This window comes from Carya illinoinensis, chromosome 9 (genome assembly GCF_018687715.1).
Source record: "Carya illinoinensis cultivar Pawnee chromosome 9, C.illinoinensisPawnee_v1, whole genome shotgun sequence".
Classification (NCBI taxonomy): domain Eukaryota; kingdom Viridiplantae; phylum Streptophyta; class Magnoliopsida; order Fagales; family Juglandaceae; genus Carya; species Carya illinoinensis.
In genome coordinates, this window is record NC_056760.1 from 15,295,973 (window position 1) to 15,314,689 (window position 18,717).

General features: G+C 35.5%; 1 protein-coding gene across 2 annotated transcripts; it reads right to left on the minus strand.

The window, feature by feature from the left end:
* Positions 1-9,427: 9,427 nt before the first annotated feature.
* On the minus strand, positions 9,428-17,739 carry LOC122276430 (prefoldin subunit 6). 2 transcript variants are annotated; one of them, XM_043086132.1, is made up of 5 exons: positions 17,589-17,739; positions 17,357-17,427; positions 16,885-17,009; positions 13,277-13,337; positions 9,428-9,741 (listed from the first exon to the last, which is right to left on the minus strand). In XM_043086132.1, the coding sequence occupies exons 1-5, from the start codon at positions 17,665-17,667 to the stop codon at positions 9,685-9,687; spliced, it is 393 nt and encodes a 130-aa protein (XP_042942066.1). In that variant the 5' UTR covers positions 17,668-17,739; the 3' UTR covers positions 9,428-9,684. The 2 variants fall into 2 exon arrangements, with proteins under 2 accessions (XP_042942066.1, XP_042942065.1); XM_043086131.1 differs by having other exon boundaries at positions 13,273-13,337.
* Positions 17,740-18,717: the final 978 nt, after the last annotated feature.

Genomic DNA, 18,717 nt, shown 5'->3' on the forward strand with positions numbered 1-18,717 from the left:
ATTCATTTTATATCTTATAATTTGGAATTTATATTTTAATCAAATTCATTTGATTACTTTTAACTTTTAAGTATTTAAGTATTATTAAATCCAGATTATTTGTATTTTATTTAAAATTCATTTTATTAATTCAAATATTAAGTATTTTTGTGTTATTAAAACAAAACAAATTGTATTAACCTATAGTTGAATAGTTCAACATCATAAATAATTAAGTTTTGTAGCAAATCTTAGATGATTTGTAATTTAATTCATTCTCATTTGATTATTTGAATCTTTTAAGTATTTAAGTATCATTAAATGTAGATTATAAATAATTAATTTTTAATTCAACTCCTGCATTTAAAATGTTAATTATTTTAACACTGACCAACATAACGTTCAAACGGTACTCGTCACCGTTCGATCTAAGGACATACGTTCGAACGGCACATGAATACCGTTCGAACGGATTACTTCCAGAAATCACTCGTCTTCAACCTCCGAAAACCCCAACATTTACAGTCCATATTACATCAAAAGATAGCAAACTATATGACGAACTCATGTAAGCAAACGAAAACACTTATATAACAACTAAAATGAGGTCAAATTTAAGGAGAATACCTGATTTGGAGAGATAAAGCGGAAAATCCACCAAACGGTCAAAACTCTTCACCAAACGGTAAAAACAACCTCTTAATCCGAAAATATAAGAGATTGATAGGAGTTAGTAATATTTGAGGGCTAGATTGAAGAATAATGGCGTTGGTTGGAAGAAAATGAGCGTGGGAGTGATATTGAGTCGACTGGAACGAGTGCGAGATTGTGATGTTCTGTTGTGTAAATGTAGAACATTTACGTTCGAACGATTGTTTAATGAACGTTCGAACGTCAAATCGATTAGCGGGAAAAATTTCCCCTGCTAATCTAACGTTCGAACGTTAACATATCCATTCGAACATCATTCATGAACGTTTGAACGCCATTATTAAACCGTTCAAACGTTTAAGTTATATTGTTGCTTATTGTATTTTTTTTGCACTATACCTTTAAATATAATAACTTCTAAATATACTATAGTTTAGAGACATAGTAATATAACTATATAATATATAATTAAACAAATATTATATAGTTTAGTAACATATATAGTATAAAATATCATATTACATTTAATATTATAGTCAAGTACATATATTAACCTATTATATATAACATATATATGGTACCATAGCATAGGGTTATATGCATCACATGCATATATATAATGTTTAGTACTATTATATTATTATTATATTATTTAATAAATGGATATATATATATTAATATATATAGTGTCATCTATACTAGTATATATATGTGATACTAGTTAATATCACATATAATATATATGTTATATAAATACATGAACATAGTTTCATGTATATAGTAGTCTATATTATATTAATTATACTATATAATATAACTTATACTATATACTATATAATATTCAATAGTATAATATATTTTAATTAAATATAATATAATATATACTATATATATAAAAAATTATATATATAATACATAGTGTTTAATAATATATAAGTGCATTAAATATATTGCATTATAATATATTTAACAGTTAAAATATATTATAATTGAATTAATTATTATATTTAATATAATTAACACCGAATATTGCATTTAAATATTATTTATTATCATGAAAAACCGATTAATTAGAGAAGTGATTAATATTCAGTTAATACGTTCGAACGGTAGTAACTTACCGTTCGAACGGCACTGCATATATAAGCCACCGACGTCAATTTCACCGAAGGTTGCACGTCTCCATTTCCTCCGTACTAAGCCTCCAAACCGTCAATCTCCGCCGTTGAACGCCGTCTTCGCCGCCGTCAACAGTGCCCACTCAAAGCCTCTACCTCTAACTACCGGTATTTTTCATTTTTAAAGCATTTTACCGTTTAGATTTAGGTTTTTGATAGATTAATTGTTTAACTTAGGGTAAACCGATTTATACATCAAAATAATCGGTAGACTTGCATAAAACCTTGTTAGGAACGTTTATTTAGGTTTCTATTACATTTATTTTGGTGTAAAATCCAGGGAATCGAAGCATTCCATGGATTTCAATGGCCGAGTCGACTCGGCCTGGAATCCCGATCGACACGAAGATCGTTCGAACGCTATGCGTAGCGTTCGAACGATATAACATAACGGTCGAACGGTTTGTCTGTAACCGTTCGACCGTTACAGTAATAAGTTTGAACGATATAAGATAACGGTCGAACGGTTTGTCTGTAACTGTTCGACCGTTACAGTAATCGTTCGAACGGTTTTTAATTTTATATTTATATTATTAATATTGATATTGAGAAATATATTTATTGTTGATAATGTTGTTAATGTTATTTATCTAGTATGTAAATAGTTATTTATTGTATTTTTCTTGTTAATGTTATATATCTAGTTTGTAATTATAAATTTCAAGTTGATTATAATGTCTACTTCTAGACCGGCACGTAAGCGATGCAATCTTGGTGAGAGTAGTAGTGGTCCAGTTTGGGAGATGACAGTTTCACTGGAGTGACCAGTGAAGATTTCTGATTTCCAGAGTCTTCTCTGGGAGGGTCATTCATTGCCCTCAATATTCAGTGATCGTGGTTGGAGACCTATCTTGGATGAACGGGAGGAAGCATGGGAGCCAGTCTCCTACATTGACATTGTTGCTGAGTTCTATAGAGAATTCGGCAGTGCCAGCGTAGATGATTCTGGGGCCTATAGTATCACTGTCCGAGGAGTACCCATTGTATTTTCACGAGATGGACTTGCTGAGCATCTCGGTATTCCTAGGCTGCCAGATGCATATCCGAATGTGGTGCCTAGAGAGTCTGATCCTTCAGTTGAGGCGGAGACAGCTGAGGAGGAGGCATCAGTTTATACTGATGAGGTCGATACCCTTGCTGATCACGAGGTGAGGGATTTGGTTGTCGGTCCAGATGCTCCACCGTATGATGGGACGAAGAGCATCAAACAGACAGATTTATCTTCTTTCTTTAAGATATTAAATTTGATAATTGCCAATAACATTAACCCTCGGCAGCACAAGACAGAAGTTGGCATTGATCGGACGAAATTTATGATACAGGTCACTCGTGGCATTCCTATCGACTTGGTGGGGTATATATTCGATAGGATTCGATCAGAATCTCGGTACATTTCGATGGATATACTACCATTCGGAGTCCTGATCACCCGATATCTACTATGTGCTGGTGTTGTGCCAGATGTTGCTGAGCGTAAACGGGAGCCGATGGGACCGATAAACAGCACCACCCTCTCACGCAGCACGGGACACTCGAGACTACGTTTTCGTGCACATGTTCCAGAACCAGTTGATCCTCACAGAGATGCATAGCCGGGAGATCATGGAGTCTCAGCTGCAGCTGCAGAGACATCTACACGGGCCGAGGCTTCAGTCCACAGTGTTACTCATGAGGAGATGGCTGACATAGTGCGTGCAGCGATCAGCGAGCAGACATCAGCAGTGATCGATGCAGTGCGTATGGAGATCCATTCTGCTGTGTCTGAGCTTCGTACAGAGTTTGCTGCCATGTCTGCGACTCAAGTCACCATCAGTACTCGACTGACACAAATAGATCGAGGAACGTATAGCTGCAGTCGAGGAAGTGTGCAAAGACTTGGGGTCTTAATTACTTTATGATATATTTTATTTATTTATTTCCTGTTTTTTGTATGAACAATATTTTATGTTTTGTAAATTCAGTATTTAAGTATGAAATAGTACTGTTTTATATTTTCTAAACTAATTCTTAATTTAGATTATTCATATTATTTAATTAACCAATTTTTTATAATTACTAGTTAATCTAAATATAATTTGGCAAAAAACTTAAAAAATTAAAACCCTGTCACCGTTCGACCGATTCAAATAACGTTTGAACGGTGAATATGCATCATTCGAACGGTTATTGTTTACCGTTCGAACGGTTTATCAATTTCCCTCCAAAATAATTTTGCCTATCGCGCCAATATTACGTTCAAACGGTAAAAATTAAACGTTCGAAGGGTTAATCATTAACAGTCGAACGGTTAACTTATTTGGGACAAAAAATTCCGTCCCTAAGAATACCGTTCGAACGGTCTGGCATGACCGTCGTCATTTTGGAACGAAATTCAAATTTCGTTCCAAATTCTCACTTTTTGGGACGATTTTCAATTCGTCTCAAAGTAATTTCGTCCCAAAAAATATTTTTTGTTGTAGTGATTGTCAACGTGATCACTTGGGAGACTAATTGCATGATCTTTTCCAGTAATGATTAATGCCTCCTCTACAAAGCAGGAAAATATCCTAGTTATTAAACAATATCCTGCAAAAGAAAAATACAAGAATTTTTAGTTTTTGACAATTATGCAATAATGCTTATAAGTCTAATTAACATGAAAACTACTGTGCCCAAATCGAATTAAATCGATTAGAAACTCAAATCTCAATGAATATATGTATGTTTTGTAGTTCTCATAGAAACATATATATACGTAATACAATATCTTAATATTCATTAATTCATCAAGAGAATATATCCTTCCAATATATATATATATATATATATATAGAGAGAGAGAGAGAGAGAGAGAGAGAGAGAGAGAGAGAGAGAGAGAGAATCCTTCCAACCTGACAAAATTAAGTAATTCTTGCTGCCTGCAACTCAGTCTTAACAGCCATATATAGAGAGCTTTCTGGCACACTAGATAAAATGTTAATACTAATTATAAGCTGTGGCTTATATGGTATAATTATATGGACCTGATTTTAGAGTTTTCAGCATCAACCTAGCATTGAGTTTGACCTAGCTGTGGTAGGGTGGGTAATTAAGTCCGTAATTAGAGCATGCAATGACATCAGCTTTGAGATAATTAAGAGAGAGATTTATCATGTTTACCTAATATCAACTATCGGCTGATCTAAATATGATCATGTAGAGGTCATGAACTCTATCTTTATGCATGCTTTTCATTCAGTTTATGACGTCAAATTAATTTTGGACTTAACAATCAACAGTTGATCGGATGATGATCCAGAGAATTTACATGTCGACCATCGTGAGAAGTACATGTATTAATGAGTAATCATAACATGAGAAAATAAAGAAAACTTAATTGTAGGAAATAAATGCGTTGACATAAGTTTACATGATTCGACACCATTAAGGCCTATATTCGTAGCTAGCTAGGATTATGGTGAAGAAGTTCCATTTTAAAGATCATGTACAAGTCATGATCACAAGCTGATCTTGGACTTTGTTTTTCTCTCGTTACAAGGTTAAGAGGGTAAAGATGAGAAGATGGAGATGAAAGCTGTGGCCGAGGAGAGAGCTCTTCTACAATGTTGTAATCATCTTTAATTTGTAGTCTCATTTTGTTTGCTGTAATAACTTTTCCTTTATCGGGAGATGTACGTATGTCTTGTTGCATCACGGCCGCAGTTATGTGCCGACATGTAATATTAAGTGAAAAAAACAATGTTAATGTTATTACGAGTAATCCCATGCACCAACTTCTTGGCTCAAATAATAGTGAGACTTTAAAATTTATAACTTTTTTTAATAAATTAAAATCAACACAACAACCTTTCTAAAACCTAATCCTTAATAATTAATAGCTAGGTCAAGAGAGGGTAATATTTAGTCATTCAAATCTATCTTTAATATGAGTTTAAAGTGAAAAATAATATGAGAAGTTAAATGATCAATAAATGCTTCCATCTCATCTTGCTATATTATAAAATGGAGGGAGGAGTAGCTTTTGTCCCCCATGCATGCTAATTGGGTCAAGATGCAATCAAAGCTAACTAGAATTCATGGGGTTCGTTCTTTCTGACAACACGTGTACTATATATATATAGTGTGTGTGTGTGTGTAAGCTCAATATTTTGATCTTAGTGTCAGTGTCCGTATATCCCACTATATATGATGATCGAGCTTACATGCATTAATATATATTGGAGTAATGACCTATATATTGATCCTCGACCTGAGTGGATCGAGGTCAGGAACGTATATGTACGTACGTATAACAAGGTACGTGATGCATTTGTTATACGCATGTACGTACGTACCAGAACATCTTTCAAACTTGTAGAAACGAGAAGGAAGTGGTTCTGGCACCCACTACATATTATATATAATTTCATTCAATGAGCTGAAAACATCACCACCACCACCATTATTGACGTTAGTGCCTTTCTCATTGATGTAAATGCATGTAATTATTAATTTGCAATGTGTTACGTACGATCATTCTCCAAAGTTATGAAACAACTTTAATGTTGTCCCGGACAATGCCACCCCCAATTTTTCTCTTTGCTTCATCTAAAGTCTTTTCTGCTTTAGATAGATGTAAGAAAAAAAATGTATCTGCAGACATGACAATATATACCATGATTTTACATACGTGAGTTGGGTGGTGGTGGCCAGTGGGGTTGTCGTGTAATTACAATTGGTGAAAAAAAGCGCCGTGGTTTTTTCGAGCATGCGTGCTGCATTGCATTGTTGATATGGTGATGATCGATCGATGATCTGTACTGGACAGGCTGCCTCAGCGCGCGCGGCTCTGCAAGCTAGCTAGTGCAAATATGAATAAATGGATATATAGTGGAAGATAGAGTTCATCATGATGATCACTATATATAAGACCATAACACTCGGAGATTTTCTATCAGAATTGATAAAGTCGCCAACAAGTTTTGAAACATTTCACGATATCATGATAATGATGATGATGATGATCGTGATATGAAAGAAATCACGTGAAAAATATTCACAATATTTATGAAGCGTAGGTTCCCAGCTATATATTCCGATCCCCGGCACATTAATTGATGCAACATCATTCGTGTTTCCACTATTTTATAATGTTTTATCTTCAGTACTATATACGTACTACATTTATATATGTATATATATATAAAGAGAGATCATGGATGGAGCAAAATATCTGACATCATGATTATTGTGGTCATGTGTGTTCTTGATCAAATGTTACATTTTTTGGGTGGAAAATAATGTAGCCACAAAATGATTATATAAAAGTAAATTCATAAATTTATGTAGGTTGATGTGGTACATTTATATCATAAAATTACTTTTATTACGAAACACTAGATCTAATAGATTTCATAAAACCACATCAATATATGAATTTATTTTATATAATCTCTTTGTATCTGTAATAGATCTCTTCTTGGTAGCTAGCTAGTTAGGTAGGGAAAAAGACACAACATATATATTCTATATGGGGGTGGAATAAGTTATTGGGTTCCAATATTTTTATTGTTTGAGTAGCACCCATTATCAAATTGGTCAAATAAAAAAAAAAAAAAAAAAAAAAGTGAAATGAAGAAAAATGGAAATTCATGGTCAAGCATAAACAAGAATATGATAAATGATATTTGCAGTCGTGGTTGTGCAAGCGGCGTGCAGTCGCTTTGAAAAAAATAAATTAACATGGGACCCACATGAAAAAAAAAACTAACTTTTTAATCATAGACCTCACTCTTTTTTAAAGCAATTGTGCGGCGTTTGCAATTTCACGACTGCATGTAGCATTACTCTATTCTTTCATGTATGTAATTAAATACGGTTAGGTTTACATGATCATGGTGGATACCTGTGGTGATTGAACACGTCTGCATTTGCTAAAAAGGTCGCGTTTTGAACTAAAACGTTTGAGTTTCTTCCTTATTGGGTAGAAAGTTATGGAGGGAATTCTCAATCCCCCATCTACTAAAATAGCTCATCAAAACCTTCTTTTTATATATATTTTATCTAGTCATTTTAAGAACACTCTCCAATCGTTTTTTCCAAATCGATCCATTTCATTAGAGAGAGAGAGAGAGAGAGAGAGAGAGAGTGAGGAAAGAATAAGAGAACTAATTATTAAAAAAAGATTTGAAAAGAGGGAGAGGGAGAGATTATAAAGACAAAGAGTGAGGAAAAAATAATTAAAGAAATTAGGCATTGATGAAGAGCATCAAACCGCACGAAGATTGATACTGCTGCAAAAATGCTTTTTACTTTTTCAAGGCATAATTGGATGGAGATGACTTTTTGAGGAACCATTTTAGGCAAGAGGAATATTTTATATACAAAAAGATTATAAAAGAGTAAATTGAAAAAATAATATGATTTAATATAATAAGTTAAATTGTAAAATAGATCTAATAATTATATGAAATTATGTCATTTTATAAATTTATTTTATATAATATTTTTATCTCTACAGCACTTCTCTTTATATAAAAGACACTGCTTCGTCTATCGACAAAAGCTTTTGTATCAATAGCCTTAAAAGCATTTTTTTTACAACATTTTTTCTGTATTTTTTTTTAAATACAAAAATTTTTAAAATAAAAAACACAATATTAAAAATTAAAAAACACAAATGCTGTAAAAATAAAATTAAAAAAAAAACACACACACACACACACATTTCGTTAATTTTGTAGGTGGAATTACTTATAAAAAAATCCTTTTGTAGGAGGAATTCATCGTGGCTATATCATTTTCTTTTACGTAAAATGCAAAACCCATTAGTCGTGGAGCTAGCCCAGCCAGTCCTATGCCTTTTGCACCTGAGTCGAGGCATGACCAAAAATTTTTTGATAAGCTCAAAATAGTCTTAGGTCCTGGAGGGAAAAGAATCGACAAATCGTCGTGGCCCAATTTCGACAACTTGCCAGAACTTGTTGAATTTAATTTTCCTTAGAATGAAATCCAAATAATCACTTTTTTTTCGATAGTTTGATCCAATAAACCCATTAATAAACCAGAGAAGTCAGATGAGTAAAACATCCATTGGTAGATAATAAATGGTTTCAACTTTCAATGGCCACCATCTGGTACCCAATCATTATGAGAAATATACATCCACCAAAGTCTTAAGCTTTGAGACATCATGACAGAAACTATATCCAAAATCTACTCAAAACTCTGGTTTTGGGTACAGAGATTCACGTGATCATCACGTAACATTGGACCCTCGAGAAAGGCCCTAGCTAATTTCATTACTTCTGTACCTCTTTCAGGCCTCGTTCGGCCATACAGCCATAAAAGATTAAAAAAAATTAAGAAATAAAATAACGAGCAGTCCAAAACCTTCAAGGCATTAGTAAAACTAGGATGTAGATGATGCAGTCTAAAAATTGAGCAATTTTGAATCCTATGGACCCTCCACTTACAATATGACTTCCGACTTAGAACTGACTTTTCAGCAAAATGCCAGGCCAAGATACAAAATAAATAAACAAATACCAGTACTTCAAGGCAACATTTATGACTCAAATGTACAGCTGCATCTAATATTTAACGGGTGTTGAAATCCCTATCCAGCTTCAATGGCAGTTCATCATTTGTTATTGTGGAAATGGCAAAGGCATCATATTTTCATTGAATTCCTCCTAGTAAAACCCCAAAAGTGAGGACGAAAGAGATTGAGGGCAGACAGAAACAGAAGGGAAATAGAAATTTGGGGCAAACAAGTTACGTCCCACAATTGCTGGAAGGACAATAGTAATGGCAGAACTAATTGTAAGAGTTTGTAACAGTGAAACAAGTAATTACATCCAAGCCTCGAGTAAGATTTACAAAACATACTAAGCTCGAACACTGGTGTGAAAGTAAACTATGCCTTGGCTTTCCCGGCCTGGAGTGATTGGATCCTCTGTTGTACCTTTAAGACCTGAAAGGCAACCAAACCGGTAAAAGCAATTAATAACTGTTTGTAACAAATGATCTAACACTCGATACATATAGATGCCCTTTTTGTGTAGTTATATTCATTCACAATATTCAACAAGGTTAAACAATAAAAGATAAAAGAAAAGGCACATAAAATATATAGCTGAAATTTAAATGAGCAAGCTATAGTAGTCTATACGTATACTTAGAAATGCTGTGACAATTATTTTTTGGGGAAGTTTTTATAGATTCAATAATTCTAAAGGTATATGTAGTGAAGCTTATCACAATCAAGCTTATGATCACTTAACAGCACTTGATTCCTTGAGGCGACAGCCATGTAACTCTGAATGGAGCAGCACTTTCTTATGCCTTTGTTGGTGGCAGCACGAATCCTCTCCCTACAACTCATGAACAACTTATTCTTTTGACTGGGATACAAGTTTGCAAAGGTCACAAATGGCCTGTGACCTGCGCATATGGTAAATATTTCTTGTGAACTTATCTTTTTCTTCATTACTTATCTTCTGGTTCTAAACATAAGTAAATTTTGTGAAGGAGTTTGTGAAGCAGACTCTAAAGTCTATTGATATGGTGATCTGTATATGCTTGTTGAAAATAGAAGGGAAGTGGTAAATCTAGCCTCCAAATTTTGAATTGAAAACTCTGAGGTATTTAAAAATATAAGATCTGTACATGCTTGTCGGATCACTAAGTTTTATTGTTCTTATAGATGTTAGCTTTGAGTAGCAAGTTCTTGACAATTACTTGGCTTGATTTCTTTGGTTGTGCATTATTAGGAGATGATGGCAGTGGGCAGGAGAGGAGAGAAGCTATAGAAGGATGATGGCTCTGAAATCTGAATCATGGGAGGCATTCTAATATGTGCCTCTTTTGGATTTTTCACATTTGTTCTTTGTAAAGTTGATGTTTTGCATTGTGATGTAAACAACAATGTAATATGCAGTTGCACAGCCCTAAGTCTATGTATAAACAGCTGAAAAGAGAGGCCAGAGAAAGCAACAAGGAAATTTCTGGTTTGGGGATAGGGGCAGTTTTTCACTTTTAGACCGCAGGAAAAAAGACAGCAGAGCAAAAACATAAATAGAAGGGTCATTCCGAGCAATTGCTTCCAGTTATAAGAATAAGAGCATGCTTGAAGGAAATAACATCATCCAGTCACAAGTACTACCCATCCATTTTCAGTCTAGATCCCAAAAAACCCTACACCCAAATCCTATTATGTTATGATGTAGATCAATCATTCCTAGCCCCAAAATCATCATAGGTTTTTTTATGCTTGCATAATTCATTCTAGCTTCGTGGTTATTCAAACACTAAAGTGGACTGGAAAAATAATATCATAAATCAACCATTGCCAGTAAAAGGCATCACACCTTCTAGATTTTAAGATGGTTGGGTCAAGGCTTAGTTCGGGTACAGAATAATGTTATCATAAAAAAAATAAAATAGAGAATATGACCCTTTTTGATAGCTCAATGGCAAAACAAAATCACTAGAAAAAAGGAAACTGGAAAAGAGTGTAATATTTGGTTGGAAGGAAGGAGAAATGAAATAAATAGATAGTTTTGACACTATACCCTAATTGGAATGGCATATGTGAGGACAAGCGCATAAATGTAAAAGCCCCTCTTATCAAGCTCCCTTTCCTTCCTCCAATCTCTCCACTTAGGGGAGGGTTGAAAACAGTGGGCATAGGAGGAGAAGCCATGCTTTCAATTTTTCTTTCCCCCCTACTTTTCAACTGAATGACAAATAGAGTCCAACTCCACTCCCCTTTCTTCCCCCTCAGTGCCCTTTCCATTCTTCTAGTTGCAAGAGGGCAAGGACCTAACTTTTCAAAACACTCTTAACAGGCTTCCTTTTTTTTTTCAGTATCTGTTCACCCTTCAAGAGAAATGGAAATGGCAAGCTCCAAGGAAGACCGCACCGCTCCATGCTAACCTTTACTTCCAATCCTTTAAACCAAATGACAAAGGGTCACCCTCCCCTATCAGGGCCCTTCTCTATAGCATCATGCTCAATTGAGTATGCCACTATGGATTATGTACATTGCTACGATTACTCTAATCCAAGAATGAAATTTTCCACAAACACCTTTAGTCATTTTATCAAATCTACCAAAACCAAATATCTAAAATATATTAATGGAAAAATATGGTGTTTTATACTTTTTACAATTGTACCCCAACCATCAGGACCATATAACGCTGCCTATTTTACCTATTCTCCATGCATCCTAATGACCAGACTGGACTAGAGAGCTTTTTATCAGATTCTAGTGGTTGGAGAGTGCAAATGTGTCAAGTTTGGTAATTCTGCAAAGCACAAAACATCCTATAGTTTGAGGTGGAAATGTATTTTCCCCATATGTTAACATCCTAAACTGTGAAATCTACAACCTTCCTTTGTCATAAACATCAAGTACAAATCACACCTAAGACCACAGTTTGCTCCTCAAAAAGATATGAACACATGAGGTCCAAGAAAGCAACATATTCAAATACAAGCAGTTAACATTTTCGCAATAAAATTGCAACACTATTGAAATCTGTAGAAATCAAATGCCTAAAGTTGTATTTAAATTTGAATCAAATATCTAGAATAGTAACTTTTTTATTTGTAATTAGAAACAAACCATCAGAAGGTATGTCTTCTCATGGTAAATTTGACAATAAGAATGTGATGCCCCTTTTGATAAGAGGATAAGATAGGTGGTGCATGAAATCCTACATTGCTTGGAAATAAGAAGTTCTTGCTCTTTATAATGTTTCAATGGGGCTCCAATTGTATCATTGACCATTCCTTTTGGAATATAGGCCATGTAATTAGGGTCTTCCATTGGAGTATTATAAATGGTATCAGAGCCTATTCCAACCAAAAATATAGGACTTGAGACATGCCAACTACGACGGACTAGCCTGACGAAGACGTCAGGAATTTAAGGGGTGGAGATTGTGATACCCTATATGGTAAGAGGATAACATAAGCAGTGTATGGAATCCCATATTGTTTGGGAAGAATAAGTCCTTGCTCTTTATAATATTTCAATGGAGTTCCAATTGTATCATTGACCAGTACTTTTAGAGTATAGGCCATGTGGTTTAGGACTTCTATTGGAAAATTACAAAAAATAAGTTAAATTTCTTAGTGAGTTTTGTTCAAATTTCAAGATCACAAAGTTGTTGCCAAAACATCTCGCACAATAGAAGATGGTAGCTACAATAAATGGAATTTTAGTTAGGAGTTTGTGCCCTGATGTTTAGCCATAAAATTCAAGTTTTTTCACAAACTTCCAAACATTCAATCAAAAGAAAAGCATGAATCAAAATTTTTCATGTTTGATAAACTACAAGATTCACCAAGTCATGCCTCCTTATCATATGAGTATAATGGACTTGAAAAGAAAATGATATCACATTGTTCTTAAGAATCATAACTAAAGTGAAGTGAGTTAGAGATTATGACTTCGATGTGTCCATATGTGTAAACATGTGAAAAGGAAGAATACAAACTGCATCTCTCTTGCTATTTTGCTTATCCTCCAAATCTTGAAGAGTTGTATCAAGCCGTTTCCTGTTATGTACAAAAGTTTTTACAGTCAAATATGAGCAAGCAAAAACAACAATAAGATGATGACAAGGATGATGTGAACAACTCCTCCGAATATAGACTTGTTAACAGGTGAGACCATCAACAAAACCAGAAAAATTTGACATTATACAGAGACATCATGGCATATCTAGCCAGTTCCAAACCAACATATAATAGTAGAGAAGATGGAGAATAAAATTCAGGATCCACAGAAATTCCGAAAAAAAGATATCACAGCATATCTAGCCAGTCCCAAACCAACATGTAATAGTGGGAAACATGAGGGAAAAAAATTGAAGATAATAAAACATAAGTTGACATGAAATAAAGTACCAGCAGGAAACAATTATGACAACATTGCAAACACAGATCTTTAAAAAAAAGAATCACTCTCTCTCCTAATGTTTTCTCCCCGTACAAACCTTCCCCCCCACCCCTTCATCTCTGGCGCTTCTCACCAGAGATGATCTTTTGGTTTAGCTTATTCATTAGGAAAGCTTAGTGTTTCTTAGAATCCATTCTCCTATACTCAAACCTTTTTTCCTAGTACTTTTCTATCTGTTTTTTCATATTCTTGTTGTGGTGTTGAGATGGAGTTACTCAAAAATGTGATTATCGAACAAAAATGCTTTGAGTTCAAAAAGGTTAATGAAAGGTGGTGGAGAATCACGGAAAGCAGTTGCCGTGCTGTGAAATACATCTCCATGGACAAAGACTCGTTGGGTTGGCTGGCAAACATGGTGAAAGAAGGCATAGAAAATGGGGTTTCTTCTGAGTTTTTTAGATCAAAAAGAAGTGGGGCATAGGTGTTGGTGGTGTAGCGGCATAGCAACTACTATGGGAGATTTTTTTCCGTTTTGGAGTTTGGTCAAGTGAAGAGGCGTGGGATGCTAGTGATCCCAGAAGGAAGGGATGGGGTAGGGTGGAGGATTTTCGGGGATATGTTGAAGGAGATCACTGTAGCTTTCTCTGCTTTCGGAGGCAAAAACAGAGACAATGGTCAATGGAAGCCCATTCCACCACCACGAACCATGCCACTTCCGTCGTATAGGGAGGCACTCCAAGGTCGAATTGAGGGGCCTCGAGACACAAAAAAGCCAGAGGTTGCAGGTCTGTGCAGGACTAAGAGGGGAACTATTTCGGAAGAGGTGCATTATGGTGAAGGAGATGGCAGAGGAAGTGTTGGTCCAAAAAAGGAAAATTGGGTGAAGACGTTGGTTGAGATTGAAAAGCAAATGGGAGAGCTGAGTCTTAAAATGCAGTGGCTGAAACGGTGCGTTTTGGAAAAAACTAGAAGGGACGTGGGCATGAGTGGAAAGGGACATGGACAGGGCCAAGGCAAGGCAAATGGGCCCAGCTTGGAAGCAAAGAGCCCAGAGGCCGAAAGTGAGGCCTGGGTTACCCGAGACGAAGGGAGAATCCATACGCCTGAAGACCCAGGCCCATCGGAGCAAAGGCCTAAGCCATCGTCGCCGACGAGGCCTCAGGTGACTTCACCAACATTGATCAGGCCACCGGAGGACAACACGACGCCGGCAGTACTCTCAATAGAGCAAGAAGACAGTTCCCGAGCTCTCCACAATGGCACGCCTAGCCCAAAACTCTCGGAATCTGCCCAGACCTGTGTGACAGAGGTCGCTGGGGCTTCCTCGACGCCAACACAAGGGTTCTGTGAGGCCAGCATGGGTAAAGAGGCACCAATATATAACTTGGCTACAATTTCTCTCTTGGAGGAAGCTACGGGACCATGTAACGAGCACAGTTCTCAGCATGGGTCACCGATACATGCACAGACGACGCCGATGGTCTTTGGAGAGCCTTCAAGTACAACTCAGACTGAGGTCTTGGTCTTGGTCTTGGAAGCAGTTGAGGGCACCTTAGAAGCACGGGAAGTAATTAAAAGTGTGTCTTCTATGAATGTGCTAGAGGAAGGGGAGGTGAATATTGAAGTGGAAGGGGATATTAATAAGGAGATGTGGCTGCTGGAAATAGAAGGGGGCCAAAGGGCCCAGAAGGCATGGAGGAGGTTGAGTTGAGGGAAATGGAGACTAGTGAGGCTGAGGGAGATATGGATAGCCCTATCCCGCTACGTACCCTATCCCCAAAACCGATGTTCAGATTTTCTTCGGATTGGGTGCTAAAAGAAGTTGAAAACTTCATGAATGTGTGGGGATTTCGTGTCCTGGGTTTGAAGATCAGTTTAACGCTCTTCTAAGTGTGATAGAGGCAGGGAGAACTACAGTTCTGAAATCAGCTGTGAAACAAGACCGGGAGTTGAAACGCCTCAAGAGTTCTATTAATTATGATAACAAAGAAGGCAGCGTGGGGAGGGAGAGGGTGAAGGGAAGGGGGCCAGCATCTTTTATTAATGCCTAAAATCCTTTTGTGGAATGTAAGGGGGATTAATGATGTGAATAAGCGTCTTCGCATTAGATCTCTTCTCCGTATTTGGAAGGTGGACATTGTTTGCCTTCAAGAGACCAAGTTGCGTAGTATTGACAGGAACATAATTCGCAGTTTGTGGGGTTGCCCCTTTGTGGGGTGGTGTTACTTAGCTTCATCAGGGGCTTCGGGAGGTGTGTTAGTATTGTGGGATAAACTTTCTTTCCGTGGAAGAGTATATGAAAGGTGTTAGTACCTTCTAAAGTTGCTTTCTTTATTTGGACAGCCGCTCAGGGGAAGATTTTAACGATCAATAACCTTAGAAAGCGAGGTGTGGTTGTCATGGAGTGCTGCTATATGTGCAAAAAGAGTGGGGAATCAATAGATCACCTGCTTTTACATTGTGAGGTGGCTGGGGAGTTATGGGCTGGAATACTTAGTAGAATCGGGCTAAATTGGGTTATGCCTAGGAGTGTGGAGGAGATACTTGCATGCTGGAACAGACCACACAACAGTGCTCAACTGGCAGCAGTGTGGCGGATGATGCCCTTGTGCTTAATGTGGTGTTTATGGTCGGAAAGGAATGAGATGCGCTTTAATGATTAGGAGTGTGGAGTGGGAGAAATCTGGAACTTTTTTGTATTCTCTTTGTTTCAATGGTTTTCTGCTATTGTTCTAAAGGGCGGGAATGTTCATGAGTTTCTATTTTCTTTATAGTCCACTAGAATGTAACTAGGTGTCTCACTTTGTATACTCCCTGTGTACTTGGGCATTGCCTAGTTTCTTCATATTCAATAAAGATTGAGAAATGATATTTGCAGTCATGGTTGTGCAAGCGGCGTGCAGTCGCTTTGAAAAAAATGAATTAATATGGGACCCACATGAAAAAAAAAACTAACTTTTTAATCGTGGATCCCACTTTTTTTCAAAGCGATTGCGCGGCGTTTGCAATTCCACGACTGTATTTAGCATTGCTCATAAAGATTATTACTTATCAAAAAAAGTTAATATGAACGGGAAAAAAAATGACAACTGTTGTTCTATATTCAGAAGTCAGTGGTTCCATGAATAATGAATTTTTTATAATTGAACAGATGCAAAGATTGATAGAATTAGTAGTGAAGAATGTAAAGTATCAGGAGCATACAATTCAGCAGACATGTATTCGATTCTCTTGCGAACATTTGCATTTGCCTCTGCCAAATCCTGCTTTACGAGTACCGGACCAATCAACTTGTACACATTTGCATCTTCGCTCAGCAGATCCAACTCCTACAAACACAAATAAATAATTCAATCTGGACTGATACCTATGCATAATCAACTCATAAAGATTATTTTAAAACTCTATTTGATAGCAAATAAAAAGAATTAGACTATTTCATTCCGTCAAATCTAACACAACATAGATAAAAAATTTGCAAACTTGCACTGGATAGAATGTCTCAGGAAAGAAACAATTTCAAAACATAAACCAAACAGCTTTTCAATTCGGACATAGCATATCAATAAGAAGAATAACTGGAAAATTTTAATTTATTTTTGTTCAACCTTCGTTTTCCAAGTAAAAGACTAGAAATTAAAAAGAAAAAACAATAGAGGAGGAAAGGGGAAGAAACCTTCAGGACGAGCTCGTTCTCACCGAGCTGAATAGTGTACTTCTTTCTCACTTGGTGATTCTTCGAAATATCTGACAAGTTATAAACCGTCACGAGGCTCCAATTTAAACGGAAACACATACAAATATGAAGAAGAATATATCATACAAGGCTTAGGGTTTAATTGGAGGGAGGGAGGGAGGGAGGTAGGGAGATATGAAGACAACGATATGAAACTACAGCTATAGCTTGCCTTTTTGGATTTTGTTAAGATCGTCGGCTTTGGTCTCTAATTCGCGCTGTAGTTCTCGGAGAGCGGCTGGGGAAGCCATTTGTGCTCGCTTCCCCTTTCTTCTGCTGCCACCTTTTTCGGTTTGAGAATTGAGATCCAATGCGGTTGCTGATACTCTTCTTGGGCCCAGTACTGAATGAAAACTAGGCCCGATAATTTTCGAACTTTCGAAGATTTGGGCCCAATCCCCTCCCTGACGGATGCGACTAATTCAGTAATCTTAAAACTTCGTTTGGTTACGTAGTTGAAATAAAATGAAATAATTTTAGATATTTTAAATAATAATAAAATTTTTTAATTAAGATAAGATAAGATAGTTTGTAAAAAAAAATATATGTTTAATAATAAGATAAAATGAGATATTTTGTTAAAAAATTTATTTACATAGTGAGATAAAATAAGATAATTTTAATTTTTTAGAAATTTGATAAAGTGGTGGGGATCCACCAATTATTAAAAAGTGTATTTAATTATTAGGTGGAAAAAAGTATAGATATATTAAAAATAAGTAATATCTATTATTAATTTAAAAACTCATAAATATTTTGACTTTTCTAAAATATATTTTTTTTATAATTGTCCCTAATTATTTCAATACTCCCAAACTATGAACTCATGTCTTTGTTAAACAAAATTATTTTAATTATGACCTATTTATTATACTATATTTTATAAAATTTGAAATACGTTTTTCTAATTATATATTACAATAAAATAAAATAAAAATCTAATATATAATAATATACATTAAAAATATGGTAGTTAGTAGTACTGTAGAGGCAGATGAAACTATGTAACAGTATTGTAGTGTTACTATAGAGGTACTGTAGTGGTGGTTGAAAAATTAGAGATAAGATAAAATTTTATATTTTGCTGTTTGGATACACAAATTAAACATGTCGTACAACTCATATGAGATAATTTATATCTCATTTAGGCATTCAAACCGGGTTTAAAAGAATGTAAATTTGGAATAATTCTTACTTTTTTATATTATAAATCAGTGCATAGGATACATCATTCACATTACTTATAAATTAAAATTTTTAAATTTATTTTTTAAATTAAATTATATCATATAAATAATTTA

Coding starts and splice junctions, on each gene's coding strand:
- LOC122276430 (XM_043086131.1), bottom strand. CDS start 17,667: ATGGCTTCCCCAGCCGCTCTCCGAGAACTACAGCGCGAATTAGAGACC. Junction 17,428..17,588: donor TCTTAACAAAATCCAAAAAG/GCAAGCTATAGC, acceptor ATAACTTGTCAG/ATATTTCGAAGAATCACCAA. Junction 17,010..17,356: donor AGAACGAGCTCGTCCTGAAG/GTTTCTTCCCCT, acceptor TTGTGTTTGTAG/GAGTTGGATCTGCTGAGCGA.